The sequence below is a fragment of the Halichoerus grypus genome, chromosome 6 (assembly GCF_964656455.1).
Source record: "Halichoerus grypus chromosome 6, mHalGry1.hap1.1, whole genome shotgun sequence".
In the NCBI taxonomy this organism is placed as follows: Eukaryota; Metazoa; Chordata; class Mammalia; order Carnivora; family Phocidae; genus Halichoerus; species Halichoerus grypus.
In genome coordinates, this window is record NC_135717.1 from 93,520,851 (window position 1) to 93,535,928 (window position 15,078).

Consider the following 15,078-nt stretch of genomic DNA (forward strand, 5'->3'; position numbering starts at 1 on the left):
GGTGAATTAGATCTCAGCATACTGATAGATGAGATACTCATCAGATTGTTGAAAATACAGGACTGGTGCTCAGGAGAGGTACTGAAATAAAATATGAAATTATATGGGAAAGATAGTAGCTGTAGTGTGGAATCATGAGGCCTAAGGTTAGAACCTCACACACCAATGGGCATAGTTAACCCACATTCACTCATTAGTTGGAAGTCTACTTTTGTGTATCCTTCTTGTCAGGTAGACCCCGTGTTCTGAAAGCAAAATAAAATTTTTTATTTAAATACCAGATACGTATGTTAATTGTTTCAATCCTTCTTCTTACATATTTTTGTGGAAAATCTTGGCAGATTGTTACATTTTTCTAAATATTCTTTACCTTTTTGTATTGACTTTTAGCACGACCACATGATTTCTTCGATGCACAAACACTGGATGCGATAAGACATCGAGCCATATGCTTTAACCTCTCAGCTCATATAGAAAGTTTAGGGAAGGGGCACAGTGTTGTTTTTCATAGTACTGTAAGTATTTGTTATTGTTTTTTTTTTAATTATCAATGTAGGTTTGCAAGAACATGTATTTTGACTTTCACAATCATATTTCTAAACTGCTCAAAATCTTAAAATATATTTTAACAAAATCACAAAAAGTTCTGCTTTATCAATATTTTAAAAATTACATGTATTGTTGGTTATAAAGCAAATACAGTTAACTCTTAACATGGGTTTGAACTGCACAGGTCCACTTAACACAGATTTTTTTTCAATAAATATAGTAAAGTACTGTAAATGTATTTTTCTTCCTTATGATTTTCTTAATATTTTCTTCTAGTTTATTAGAAGATATGGTATATAATACATATAATGTATAAAATATATTAATCGACTGTTTATGTTATCAGTAAGGCTTCTGATCAGTAGACTGTTGTAAAGTTCTTGGGGAGTCAAAAGTTAAACGTGGATTTTCGATAATATGGGTGGTTGGCAGTCCTAACCTCTGCATTGTTCAAGAGTTAACTGTATTTTCCACAATTCAACATTTTGATGATTACATTGAATATTTTAGCCTTTAATTTGAGCTATTTAGGAATATTGGGGTGACATTTGGGCTTGTAGGCATTTGAAGTTCAGGCTCTAACCTTAAACTAGGTGTCTTTTCTGCTTTCTTCATTTGTAAAATTAGAATATTAGACTCTTTTTAACTCATAGCCGTAAGTGCTTACATGCTTCTCCCTCACCCCCCAGAACACATCTAAAGTTGGAATTAAATAAGATAACGGGCACAGATTAAAGATTTGTGAAGGAGGGAGTTTTTGTTTATTCTACTGATGTATCCTAAATTTCTGTAATTGTGCCTTGACACATAGTAGGCAGTCTGTATATTTGTTTGAATGGCTATGTTCAGTATCAAGTTCAAATTTCAAGTGTCAAATTTGAAAAAGCAATAAATACTTTTATTTTTGGTTAGCTAGGAAGTAACAGAGAGTTGTTCTTTATTCCCATGCCCCTTGCCATTTTATTATCCAGTCATCCTTAAATTGGTGTATTTTGGTGTAGGTAAGTTAGTAGAGATAAATTTTAGACCAGACCTTGGTGATTTGAAACCCTGGAGAAAGGGATTGTTTAATTTTGACTGTTGAAATATAAAATATACTAAATTTAGGTTTTATTTCTTATATCAGTCAGAATGCACAAGAATTAAATACAAAAGATCTATTATTATTATTATTGGTGCAAAAACGTGGTTTTAGTATAGCATGGAGACAGGACCTGTGGGCAGAAAGAGCTGCCTAAAAAAATCAGTATTGATACCAGTTTCTCTACTGGTTTGAATATTTTTTCCATCTCCTATAACTCTGTTGCATTGCATTTTCACTTTTTCTTTTATGTATACTTCCAGTGAAACATTCCCAATTTTGATTATGATTACCAGAATGAAGGGCAAGAAATGTAAAGATTAGACCGAAAGCAAGGGACATTTTCTGAGATTAGAGCATGTGTTGTGAGTTTGGTTTGAGGAAAGGTGCACCGTTATTTATTCTCTTTTAAAGAACATTGGATTAAAAAAAGAACATTGGAAATATAGTTATCTAAATAAGAATGAAAGGGTTGAAAGGAAAATTAGAGTTAGAGAAGACAAAGTTAAAATGGCTGTATTGGGAATTCTGTTGGGATTCAGCAAGATCAGGTACTTGTTCAGCAGTAATGGTTAAAGTCCTCCCTTGTTGTTATTGTTTTTAAAATATTTTATTTATTTGAGAGAGGAAGAGAAGAGAGAACAAGTGGGCGGAGGGGCAAAGGGAGAGGGAGAAACACATTCCTCGCTGAGCAGGGATCCCGACACAGGGCTCCATCCCAGAACCCTGGGATTATGACCGAGCTGAAGGCAGATCCTTAACCAACTGAACACCCAGGCACCCCTGAAATCCTCCTTTGAAGTTTGATAACACAGGTTTATGATTTGGTAGGTCTATAATTGTTCTTTTTGTCAAAGGTCAGTAAGTAAGATGTGGTCACCAGACCCAAAGTATGGCATTAGTACCTGTTTGTTCATTCACTTAAATATTGAGCACCTACTGTGTACTAATGATACAACAGTGAACAAAACCATTAAAACAAAACAACTGTGTCTACTGGAAGAGACATGATAAACAAGATGAAATAGTAGTAAGTTGCAAAAACTTACAGGAAGTGGGGGTATGAGCCATTCAATTATTAGGGGGATGAACGTCATAGCTAGAGGGAAAATCAAATATAAAATTGAAAAATAGGAATATGCTAAGTATGTCTGAAAATATGCCAAGTATGCGAGAAGGCAGAGAGTAGGAGTTAAGTCAGAGAGGTAATAGGGGGAGAATCTTGTTGGACTAAGACTTTGGTTTTTATTCTTTGTGTGATTGAAAGCCATTGAAGAAGTTTGAGTAGCCATGATCTGATGTGATTTTTTGTTTTGAAATTTTTATTGAGGTATAATAAATATAAACTGCACCCATTTAAAGTATACAGTTTTATGAGTTTTGACACTTGATCTATGAAACCACCACCGGCCGCCACAATTAAGATATACAACATTCCCATCACTCAAAAGTTTTCTAGTGTAAAACTTCACTGATCTCTTTCCTCTCATGTGGATTTTAATGTGCTCACTTGGGTTTCTGTGTTGAAAACAGAATGTAGGTCAGGATGGGGAAAAGAGGATCAGTCCTTTTAGTATCTGAGGTGAGAAAAGGCCAGAATGGTTACAGTGGAGATGCTAAGAATTGTTAGATTCTGAATATCTTTAGAAAGTAGTACTGACCATGGAGGGCCTGGGTGGCTCAGACGGTTAAGCGTCTGCCTTCGGCTCAGGTCATGATCTCAGGGTCCTGGGATTGAGCCCCGCATCGGGCTCCTCCTCCCTCTCCCTCTGCCTGCTGCTCCCCCTGCTCGTACTCTCTCTCTAATAAAAAAAAAAAAATCTTAAAAAAAAAAAAGTACTGACCAGAATTATGGATGGATCAGATGTTGTGTTTGATAAAGTAAAGGATAACTCCACTGCTTTTGGCCTGGGCAACTGGACAAAAGGATGGAGTTGCCATCTAACAGAGAATTTGGGGAGAGCAGATTGAGGGAGAGGGCAGTGTCAAGAGCTTAATTTTTGACACATTCAATAGAGAATCTATTGCCTCTTTCACTTAGCCAGATGGATGTAAGAGTTCGAGCCCAGAGGAGAGGTGTGGCTGCAGATACAAATATGGACATTTTCAGCATATTAGTGGTATTTAAAGGAATCAGACTGGATATGATCACCTAGGAACTAAGTATAAATAGAGAAGAAGTGTAAGGAATGAGGTTTGGGGCTTATCACTGATTTTAAAGGGCAATAGATCTGATGAAATAATGGTTTAGTAATGAGCAAGTATCATGAATATTAAGGAATAATGATGGTGACAGTGAATAAGCTTGTGTTTTGAAAATGAAGCACCAATGTTCACATGCTTTCATTAGAGCAGCTTCTTGTGATGAAATCTTTAGGTTCACCATGGGAAGAACAGAGATGATCAAAAGAATGAAGGAACTAAAAACTGGTGATATTAGGAGTCTGGAAAAAAAATTTTTTTAATTCACTGCGTCAAAATCGTCTGTGAACATGAAAATCAGTTTTTTAGCTGTAGAAAATATCTGAGAGGTTTTAAGAACATGATACTTAATGTTTGCCATACAATAAAAAACTAACGAATAAGAGTGATTTGCACCCTGAAGTCACATCAGGGATGCATGAATACCTTGAACTGAGGAAGAGCCACAAAGGTAGAGTGTAATCTGAGGAGTGCTTTTTCCTGAGGAAAGTGTGGAAGGAAGAGGTAACAGTATGGGAAAAGGTACTTCACTGGACACAGTAGAAAAGAAGGGGGTTAGGTGGACCTCCCAAATTCCATGAGTAGGAAGGTTTTGATGGAGGTGGTATGTGTTAAATAGAATCACTTCTTTTTTTTTTTTAAAGATTTTATTTATTTGACAGAGAGAGGCATAGTGAGAGAGGGAACACAAGCAGGGGGAGTAGGGAGAGGGAGGAGAAGCAGGCTTCCCGCCGAGCAGGGAGCCCGATGCGGGGCTCGATCCCAGGACCCCAGGATCATGACCCGAGCCGAAGGCAGACGCCTGACAACTGAGCCACCCAGGCGCCCTGAATCACTTCTTTTAGTAGGCAGACTATTCAATATTAACTGCAAATTTAAGTTTCCTAGCAACCAAATAAGCAATTACAGGAAATAACCATACTGATAGTGAAACAGTTTGCAGAAAAATAGGTTGTGAGGTACGTACTGTGCAGTTGGCCTAATTTGTCTTACTTCTTTAATTGAAACGTTTTCTTTTGAGCCTTCTCCAGAAGAGGTCAGCAGAATCCTAGTTACCAGTTAGTTGCCTTGCTGTGCTTGGTTGGTTTGCATTGTTTTCATGTCTTATTTTTTTGTAGAGGTATTTTGTTTCAACATCTTCAGATCTGTCTTTGGGCTCTTAAATTAATCTCATTGCCAGGTCTAGAGTTAGTGTTGGTTTTTAAATAATGGGAATAGAGGTATTTTTTTATAAAGTGCTGTTTTTACTTAGTTCTAATATAGTTTGAGGTGGCTGCTGCTTAAACTTGGTAAAAATACTGAGATTTAGATTATGAGAACACTAAAGTGCTAATTTTGTTAATATGGAAGTTGTAAGAGTTATAAAATAACAATTTTGGTCAGTTATTTAAGCATTTCCTTAAATTTTCAGAATCTGGTAATGAATGTCAAGTATGTTGCCTTTTTTACGTTTTATATTATTTGGTCTTTTTATTCACTTGATCCACCATTTAACTTTGATCTGTAGATTCCTTATAACTGAACCTAAACACTGATCGGCTAATGTTTCATTTAAAATAACACAGACCAACCAGCAAACAAACATCCAAGCAAACAATAAATATCTTAGTCATAAATTAGAGACTTTTCCTATCTCAGCTGTTGTTATTTTTTCTTTACTCTTTTACTTGTTCTTCAAGAATATTGCAGCCAGGGGCACCTGGGTGGCTCAGTTGTTAAGCGTCTGCCTTCGGCTCAGGTCATGATCCCAGGGTCCTGGGATGGAGCCCCGCATCGGGCTCCCTGCTCGGCAGGAAGCCTGCTTCTCCCTCTCCCACTCCCCCTGCTTGTGTTTCCTCTCTCGCTGTGTCTCTCTCTGTCAAATAAACAAATAAAATCTTTAGAAAAAAAAAGATATTCCAGCCAATACGGATTTTTGGTTGGCAATCTAGCTGATCTTCAGACTTTAATTGATAGTAAAATAAATAGCATTTTCAGTCCCTTAATAAAGTTAACATGGTGTTAGTATTTGGCAATGCAAAACTTCAACTCCTTTTTTCTCTTTTTTGTGAAAATACATTATCAAAGGTGAAGCTTCTCAAAGCAGGTCAGAACAAAATATTGTAGTAATAAATGGTCTAGGATATGAACACTTAAAAAATCTTGATTAGGATCAAAAGTGCTTTTTATTGATATATTAAAATAATGTTCTACAAATCATTTTTATGATCTCTTTTATATCATTGCTAGGTAATAGCTAAGAGAAAAGAGGATTCTGGAAAGATAAAACTTTTGCTTCATTGGATGCCTGAAGACATGTAAGTATTTGGAATACTATGTATAATGAATAGACTCTTATTTTTATTAAAATTTTATACTAAAAAATTACTTAAGTTACTGGATTTGAATATCATAAAAGAATTACAGAAATTAAACTGCAAAACATTTTGACTTGTCAGTATTAAAAAGATAATCTGTGGAAGCTCTTAGAGTACCTGGGTCAAGGTATAAGCTTTACAACTAGCTTTTTTACTGTTTTGTGTTTTTTTTTTTTTTTTTTAAAGATTTTATTTATTTATTTGACAGAGAGAGACACGGCGAGAGAGGGAACACAAGCAGGGGGAGTGGGAGAGGGAGAAGCAGGCTTCCCGCTGAGCAGGGAGCCCGATGCGGGGCTCGATCCCAGGACCCTGGGATCATGACCTGAGCCGAAGGCAGATGCTTAACGACTGAGCCACCCAGGCGCTCCTTTTTTACTGTTTTTAATAAAAGTTGTAATAGCATCATTTTTAGGATGTGATTATGTGATTATTTTTAGGATTTTCAGTGACCCTTAGGTAGTATGCAAGCAGCCTTAGTTGTGCCTTTGTTTGAATCGTTTATTTAAAAAATTTCTAAATGTTTTTTACCACACAAGGTATTTTAAAGAAAAATCAATTGGCTAGTTTTCTAGCAGGTTATGTTTTTCTGGCTCGCGTGCTCCTTAATTAGACATTTCTTTCTTTTCTTTCTTTTTTTTTTTTCCCAAAGATTGTTATTTATTTAACAGAGAGAGAGAGAGAGCGCGCACAAGCAGGGGGAGGGGCAGAGGGCAAGGGAGAAGCAGGCTCCCCACTGAGCAGAGAGCCTGATGGTGGGGCTCCATCCCAGGATCCTGGGATCATGACCTGAGCTAAAGACAGATGCTTAACCACCTGAGCCACCCAGGCATCCCTTAATCAGACATTTCATGTTCAATTTTCCTTTTATCTTTTCATTAAAAATTTTTTTTTCTTGTTAGAAAAGGTAATGAAAGTGTATCATAGAAATTTTGGATAAAATAAAAAACTACCAAGAATAGAATAAAGTTAAGTGGATGGAATCTCATGTATCCTTGGTTTTTCAGAAATCAGTAGTATGTGGTTAACATTTGTCTTTGTTATTAAATACCTTTCTATAATATTTTCTCATTCTAAGGAGATGTTAATGAATGTGATGTGAATTAAGAGTTCTTATTCTTTTTTTTTTTTTTTTTTTTTTAAGAGAAGGGCGGGGGTGGAAAGGGGCCGAAGGAGAGAGAGAATCCTAAGCAGGCTCCATGTTGGGTGTGGAGCCCGGCGTGGGGCTTTATCTCAAAACCCTGAGATCATGACCTGAGCCGAAATCAAGAGTCAGATGCTCAACAGACTGAGTCACTGGTGCCCCATGAATTAAGAGTTCTTAAATAGATTTGGGAGTTTACAATACATGCTAGCATATTGGTAAAGAAATCTAGCTTTTTTTTTTTGAATCTGTGACTATCAAACTGCCATTAATGTAGAACATACTTTCCACCACTTTCCCCCCTCCCCACCCAGGTTTTGTGGATATGCTACTGTAAAATATTTTGAAATGGCTTTGTAAAATTTATTTAATGAGCTCCTTTTTAGCTGAAACATTGAAGTTACCCATTTTTCTCTACTGTTAAGAGCTATTAAAATCAATACGCAAACTGCAAAATGTTAATGGTTTTCGATACACATTGCCTTCCTGAAAGTTTGTGCCAATTATAATCCCACCTACTACATTAGAGAGCTTATTTCTCTGGCTTACTATTAATACATTGATTATTATCACAAATTTTGTATTTCTATGATTACATATAATTTTTAAACTTTTTAATCTTTGGTGAATTGTTGGGTTTGTGTCCTTTGTCTCCCCTGTCCCTTTTTCCCCCAATGAGTATTCACCTGTTTCATACTGATTTGTAAGAGCTCTTTTTATATTAAGGTTAAAAACATAGTTCCTTTAAGATATATTGAAATATATGTGTATTCTTAGTATTTTGGAAATTGATCAGTCCAAATATCAGAATGCTTTTATTTGAATTTCCCGGTAGGATTAGCTTTCTTTGAATTCAGGATTTGATCACTTGCATTTTTTTACATGGGTTTTAATCTAGTGGAGTGTTTACTTATTTCTTCATTAAAAAACTTGGTGTTGGGGCGCCTGGGTGGCTCAGATGGTTGGGCGTCTGCCTTCGGCTCGGGTCATGATCCCAGGGTCCTGGGATCGAGCCCCGTGTCCGGCTCCTGGCTCGGCGGGGAGCCTGTTTCTCCCTCTCCCTCTGCCTCTCCCCCTGCTCATGCTCTTGCTCTCTCTGTATCTCTGTGTCTCGAATGAATAAATAAAATCTTAAAAAAAAACAAAAAAAAACAAACCTTGGTGTCAGCATAAGGAATATAGTCAGTAGTACTATAATAATGTGATACGGTGACAGAGTAATGTCTAGAATTGTTGAATTTACTATGTAGTACACCTGAAACTAATATAACATTGTAAGTCAACTGTAATTCAATAAAAAAATAAAAATAAAAAGCAGCTCATTGTCAAAATGTCAAGTCAAGCTCAAATATGAATTTTACTCCGTGAATTAAGACAGTGTTTTATAATTCATGTTTCCAGGTTTGATACGGCTTTGCCACCAGAAATTCCTAACTCATTCCCAAATTCATGCCTGAAATTTCACTGCCATTTTTTAGCTGAGACTCTGCATCCCATTGCTGTTCTTGGCTCCTGAAAAGCTTGTTAACCCAGCAGAAAAGTCTGGGTAATGTGAAGTTATATGAAGAGTAAGCTTAAGATTAATGTTATTTCATTTATGACTTGTTTTTTACATAGTCTGCCTGACGTGTGGGTGAATGAAAGTGAACGACATCAATTAAAAACTAAAGTAGTTCATTTATCAAAGCTACCCAAAGATACTGCCTTGCTTTTGGATCCAAACATATACAGGTAATTTAATTCTTGATTGGATGTTTTACTTTTTGAATTGTAATCGTAAATCTCCCTAAATTTTGGATATAAGGTTAGGACTTATTTTTAAGTACTGAATTTCAGTACCAAGCATAGTTTGCTTTCTGGAGCTTTGTATATGGAAATTCCATCACAAACGTTTATAAATTTGTAGGATCCAGAAAGATAATATTTTGGTAAAGTTTATATGCCACTTTACTTCCCGATTTATCTTATGTAGCTTAGAGTGTAATATATATAGTATTTTGAAAATAAGTGCCTTTTGTTTAAGTATGTAATTCTTTCTATAATACCAGACTTTTGTGGGTCTGGGAATATATCCCATGTGCCCTAAAATACCATAAATGGTTGAATCTTTAAACTTATACTCCACCCAAACTTTTTAGTAGAGCAGTTTAAATATTGTTGTGTTTGTTTTTAAGAGGTAGCTCAGTGTTCACGTTGCTAATAACTTTCTGATCTGACCTTTGTTTTAGTGTGCTGTGCTTATGAAGGTATAGGGGGGGAAGGAGAAGAGACCAACATTTCTGACTATGTGCTGAGTCACTTTGCTAGGTGCTTTACATATACTTCATCCTCACAGCAGCCTGTGAAGTAGGTGTTACTATCTCTGTTTTACAGATTGGAAAACTGAGGCAAGAGTTTAAGTAGCTTGCCCAAGGTTACACGGATAGTATGTGACTGAACTCTCCTTTCTGCCTCCATCCAAATGACATATACTAGGGTGATTCAGAAAGTGGTGCAAATGCTTAAAAGCACTCTTCATGAGCAAACTTCCTGTGTTTTTAAAATCAGTTTTAATTTGATATGTATTTTGCATAGGGATAGGTTGAATAAGAATATAAGATAGAATATAATAATTGATAATCCCAAATATGAATTTTAGCTGTCATAAAGAGACCGTGATCTATGCCAAATTCTGAAGCAGTTAAACACTTTGAAGGTTCTGTTCATTCTATGACTCAATTTTTGGAATGTTATTCAGTATAATAGGATTTCTTATAATTGGAGATATCTTCTGAGAATGAAATTTTAACATAATGGGCCTTGCCATGTGGAAACATTGAGACTCTTGAGTTTTCCCTACTCCCCTCCCAAATTTATTTTAAATGTCTTCTGATGAAGGTGCTAATAATAAGTACCATAACAACTTGGTTTTTTGTGGGATGAACTATGTTAACAAGAGGTTAACTAGTGTAGTAAATAGTGAAATTACCTTAAAGGAGAAGATTGAAGAAAATCCACTACCAAAAATACGGGAAAGTCACGATTTACCTTTCTCTTTATAAGAAAATAATTGAATATTCTTTATTTACTGGTACTTAATTTAGGGTTTATTTCTGCTTACTCTTTGAAGGTAGTAATTAAAATTAGCATTCTAAAAGAGTGATATTTTGGGAAAGCCACCCTGCTATTAGAACTGGTTGTAAACATCCCTTAGGCAGAGGGTTGACAAAGGGGCATGAATCTTAATTATAAGATTCAGACTAACTTCTGTGTTTCTGCCCTGCATTCTACTTCCCCCTCTCTAAGGGTCTTCCTTTTTCACAGACCAGCTTATTTTTGTAATTCTTGTGTATATAGGAAGCGAATTAGATATTTTAGTGAATATTTTTAGTGACTTAAAAAAAAAAAGCATTCAGGTGCAGAACTACTGTCCAAAAGGGCGTAGGAATTCCATTGCATGTTCTCAAAAGTGTACATCTACAGTTCTTATGGATTTCATTTTTGGGTAATGAACATGTTCTTAAGACATATTAAATGCATCTGTGGAGTTAATTTTCTTTAACTGTATTTCACCCCCCTCCTCCAATCCCTGCCCGGGTCTTAACATTTAATTTTGAGTTTAAACTTTCATGCTTCTACTGTTCCGGAAATTAGAATTGAGTCTTTCCTAAAGTGGTACAGATTAATAGAACTGGCAGCGTTTGCTGTGGTGTAACATGTGAGCAAGGGCTGGGTTTTGATTTTGAAAACTTGTGAAATGAGGTAAAAAAGCATTTGTTCTAACTTGTTTTAGGAGAATTACTTTGTGGCTTATACACATCTCAAAATGAAACCATGACAAACCTTCCAAAAACATACCTTCAAAATGAAACTAAAAAGAACATAATTTATTTAAGATTTAAGCATCAGTTTTAAAGTCCTAGTTGGTTAAAGTGCATGTGTTAAGCATGAGAATCTCTTTCAGAATCAGGTTACATAAAAAGGATTTATTAAAAAGCTGTATTAGGTAACTGAGTTTGCATCCATTAAAGTGTGAATGCTTTGGAAATAAATTTTAATGATCAATGATTATCACATTGCCTATATCTTATTTAATGTTTTTAATGTCTCTTTTGTAATACTTAATGTGTTTTGATTCAGTTGAATAAAAGAATATTCCTTTTCTCTTTTTTTAGAACAATGCCGCAGAAGAGGTTGAAGAGGTAAAAAATAAATAAATACATAAAAAGCAAACAAGCGGGGACACCTGCAGTCTTAGTCACTGACAATGGGTTTAGTAAAAGTTGCACATTAGAGTCAACCCCTTTCCTTTTTTTTTTCTTAAATCCAGTATTTAGAATAATATTTATGCTTAGTGTAAACATTCTGTGAATGAAGTAGGCTCTTCTGTGGAATATATTAATATATTACTGTATATCCACATTTTCATGGAATGGTACTGTGGGAGACTGAGCAAACACTCTTCTGGCAACTTAGTGGAACAGCTTCTTAAAGGCTTTGCATGCTTGCCGCTTTAAGCTGCTTTTTTTCCCCCCTTTTAGCGATTACAGTAGTTTATATTGGAAAGAAAACAATTACAACATGTGCCCTTAAAAATACCAAAAGCACTGTAAGGATATTTGTCTTGACAGTGTCTATTGATTTGAAGTCATATTAGGAAATATTTAGACAATGAAAATTATCAAGAGATAATTTACCTTTCAATTATGATAAATAGATGTGATTGGTTGCCATTTGTGTTCTTTTGCAGAACTCTGATAAGAAAAGTGTTCAATTTGTATTTAAGCAAACAGTGAACGACATTTGCAATCAACTAAAAATTCGTCTATCGAATTAGGGCTGAAAATTTCTGTTAAAGAGTGTTGCAGTATGTCTGGTGGCTCCCTTTTCAGGACTAGGGTTTTCTCATGGAGTACAGTATGTTAATATTTACCTATATAACTAATCTGTTAACGGTTTTTGAAAAACCTCTATTTCAAATTATTTGAATAATCCTCATATTTTCATTTTAACCTATATAAGCCTCTAATTTTTTTTTTTCTGAGGAAAGCATTTGGTTTATGAGTTGTTTTTTCTTAACGTAAGAAAAATTGTATTCTTTTTTTTTTTTTTTTTTTTTTAAGTTTTTTTCAAACTGAATCCTTTATGCACCAAAGTTGGTTTTGAAAAGGAAAATAAAATCACTTTCTTGCTTGGTAAGCAAGAAGCCATATGGATTTTTTTTAACTTACAGAAATGGAAATATGTGTAACTTGTTAGTATTGTATCAAACAAATGTTGCATAGAGATAATAGAACATTGCTTGTAAATAATTCAGCAGATTTGTAATATATTTTTATATTATGAAATGTACTGTAGATGTTTTTCTAGAGGCATGAAAGTTAAATGTATATATTATGGGTAGAAATAATATTGAAGGATATTGTAATTCACTAGTGCTGCCAGAGGAATTGTTAATAAAGCACCTTCTTTAACAATAAATGTCTTTGCAGACTTAAGGGACTATGTACTACTGTTAATATCTATAAGAACAAAACACATTGAACATCCTTCCAGAAAGTCTTTGAGGGAGGACCTATACCCATAATAGAATTATGGCACTCATTTCTGACAGTGACCGTGAAATCAATTATTTCCTTACTGTTGGAAGGACATATTGTAAAGTATATGTGGTTATATGCAGTCAAACTGCAGAAAATACTCCTGATTGAGGAGTTTTCACTTTACTACAGTGATATAAAAACCAGCAATTTTTACACTAAATTTTTTAAAGAATAGACAAAAATATAGAATTAAGCCTTTGGTTCCAAAATGGGAAAAGTTCCATGATACATAAGTCATTTCTCATTTACTTTAAAAAATTTTAAAAAGAATAAAAATTATGGGAGACTTTATTCGTTAACAGTGGGGTAAAGAGCTATATACATGAAATGAGTCATATAAAATTAAATGAAGTGCAAATAAAAGCACTGCTACTAGAAGACATTCTGGAATGGTTGTTTAATAAGGGTATTATCCATTTGATCTGTAGCAAATGTGATTTTATTTTTGAAAAGAAAAGAAAAGCAGTGTGTTTTACTTTTTTTTTGTTTTCTTTTGCTTAAGCACTTCATCAATTGCTTTATTCTGTATCTACGAAGTAATCTGCAATCTCCTTTGTTCTTTTAAAATTTTGATTTGTTATAAAATTGCCAAATAGAAGTGTTTCAGATATATAGTTTGTACCTGTATTTTTTATTTTATTGCCTCATGTTCTTGTAAGTCATTCTTAATTGACCGATGATTGTAGACCTTGCCTGAGTATTTTTTCTAATAAAACAAAGCAAATCACATTTAGCTTCAAAATTGTAACAATTCAATTAAATTTTAAAACGACATCTGAAATACACATCTCATATTTTCTTTAAGGGCACAGCAAATAAATTAGTTTTTTCATTGTTTGGAAATATTTAGATGTCAGAATCAAATTTCATGGTTATTGATTAGCCTCTGAGTACTCAATCACTCATGGTACTTTGCTGCTTATCTGACTTTGGTCTGATACTATATATTAACACACCAAAAAGAATATGGAATTAAAACGAAATAGTTTTATAACTTGTATATATACATGTATACACACATGCAATTAAGGTTGGGAAATAAGTGTGAAAATTTTAACCAAAAATAGTTCATTAAGTGATGTTTACCATTTATATTCTTCCTCCTAACCCCCATATATGATGTATTTGGAATATGGCACCTGAAATTATCAGTCTCTTATTCAGAATCCATTGTATAGTTCAGCAGCAGGCAAACTGCAGCCCACAGGCGTATCCATTCATGTCCGCGTTGTCTGTGACTGCTTTCTCCCTGTAGTGGCAGAGCTGAGTAGTGAGAACAGAAGGCCTGCAAACCCAAAATACTTCGTGTCTGACCTTTTAAGGAAAAATTTGCCAATTCCTGGTATAGTCGATAAAATTTTTGAAAAAACACACCTGGGTCACACAAATTAATCTACATTTTAATCTTATAGTATTAATTTTGGTAATAAGCCAGTACAGTAAATTTCAGTGAAAGTCATTTATACTTTTCAGTAAATATTGCTATATTAGGTACCTGCAACAAATGGTGTTTTTTAAAAAAATTTACATTGAATTTCTTAATAGTTACTAACATTTCACCATTTGTGTTTTTGTATCCTTAGGACTAAATGAGATTTTGTAAATCAGATTATATTTAAATCATAAGGCACATCTCCTCTATATAAAAGAATTTTGGAAGTGGAAAATATTGTAAAATTTAAAGTTGTTTATTTTTCTAATAAACTTTTTCCTATATAAATCTTCCCTAAAGTGGACACACATGACTTCTGAATTTCAGATGAAAGGAAATTAAGATGGAAGAGTAATTACCTCTCAATGCATATTTTAAGATTTGTTTTACTCTGATTGAAAGCATTGATAATCATGTCAGTAAATCTTTGACTGTAAAACTTTTTTCCCTTTCACACCTTAATAAAATGTTTTAAATATACAAGTACTCTTAAAAGGATTAGAATTTGCCACAGTTATTTAAAACATCTTTTATCGTTTGCTATTTGAATTCTTGTTTTAATAATATATGATTAACAGAAGTGTTAGATACTCAGATAAAATTTAAAATGGGAAAATATGGTTGAAGTCTGTAAAATAGTTGGTGGGGGCTTTCTATATGCTTAATATTTTTTTTTTTAAGTCTTTAATACCTCTGCAGAGTTCTTTAAAAGGCAAACACAAATTCTTAGT

The 15,078-nt window shown here is 34.3% G+C and overlaps 1 protein-coding gene across 2 annotated transcripts in view; it reads left to right on the plus strand.

The window, feature by feature from the left end:
• AEBP2 (AE binding protein 2) overlaps positions 1-15,078 on the plus strand; it is a 92,032-nt gene that overhangs the window by 53,657 nt on the left and 23,297 nt on the right. The window contains exons 5-9 of one of the 2 annotated variants that reach the window (XM_036073118.2): positions 391-515; positions 6,062-6,129; positions 8,951-9,064; positions 11,488-11,514; positions 12,063-13,644. In XM_036073118.2, the coding sequence (XP_035929011.1) occupies positions 391-515; positions 6,062-6,129; positions 8,951-9,064; positions 11,488-11,514; positions 12,063-12,108 (380 nt within the window). In that variant the 3' untranslated portion in view covers positions 12,109-13,644. Of the gene's footprint in view, positions 1-390; positions 516-6,061; positions 6,130-8,950; positions 9,065-11,487; positions 11,515-12,062; positions 13,645-15,078 lie in introns of those variants that run through there. The other variant, XM_078075703.1, reaches the window with a different exon arrangement.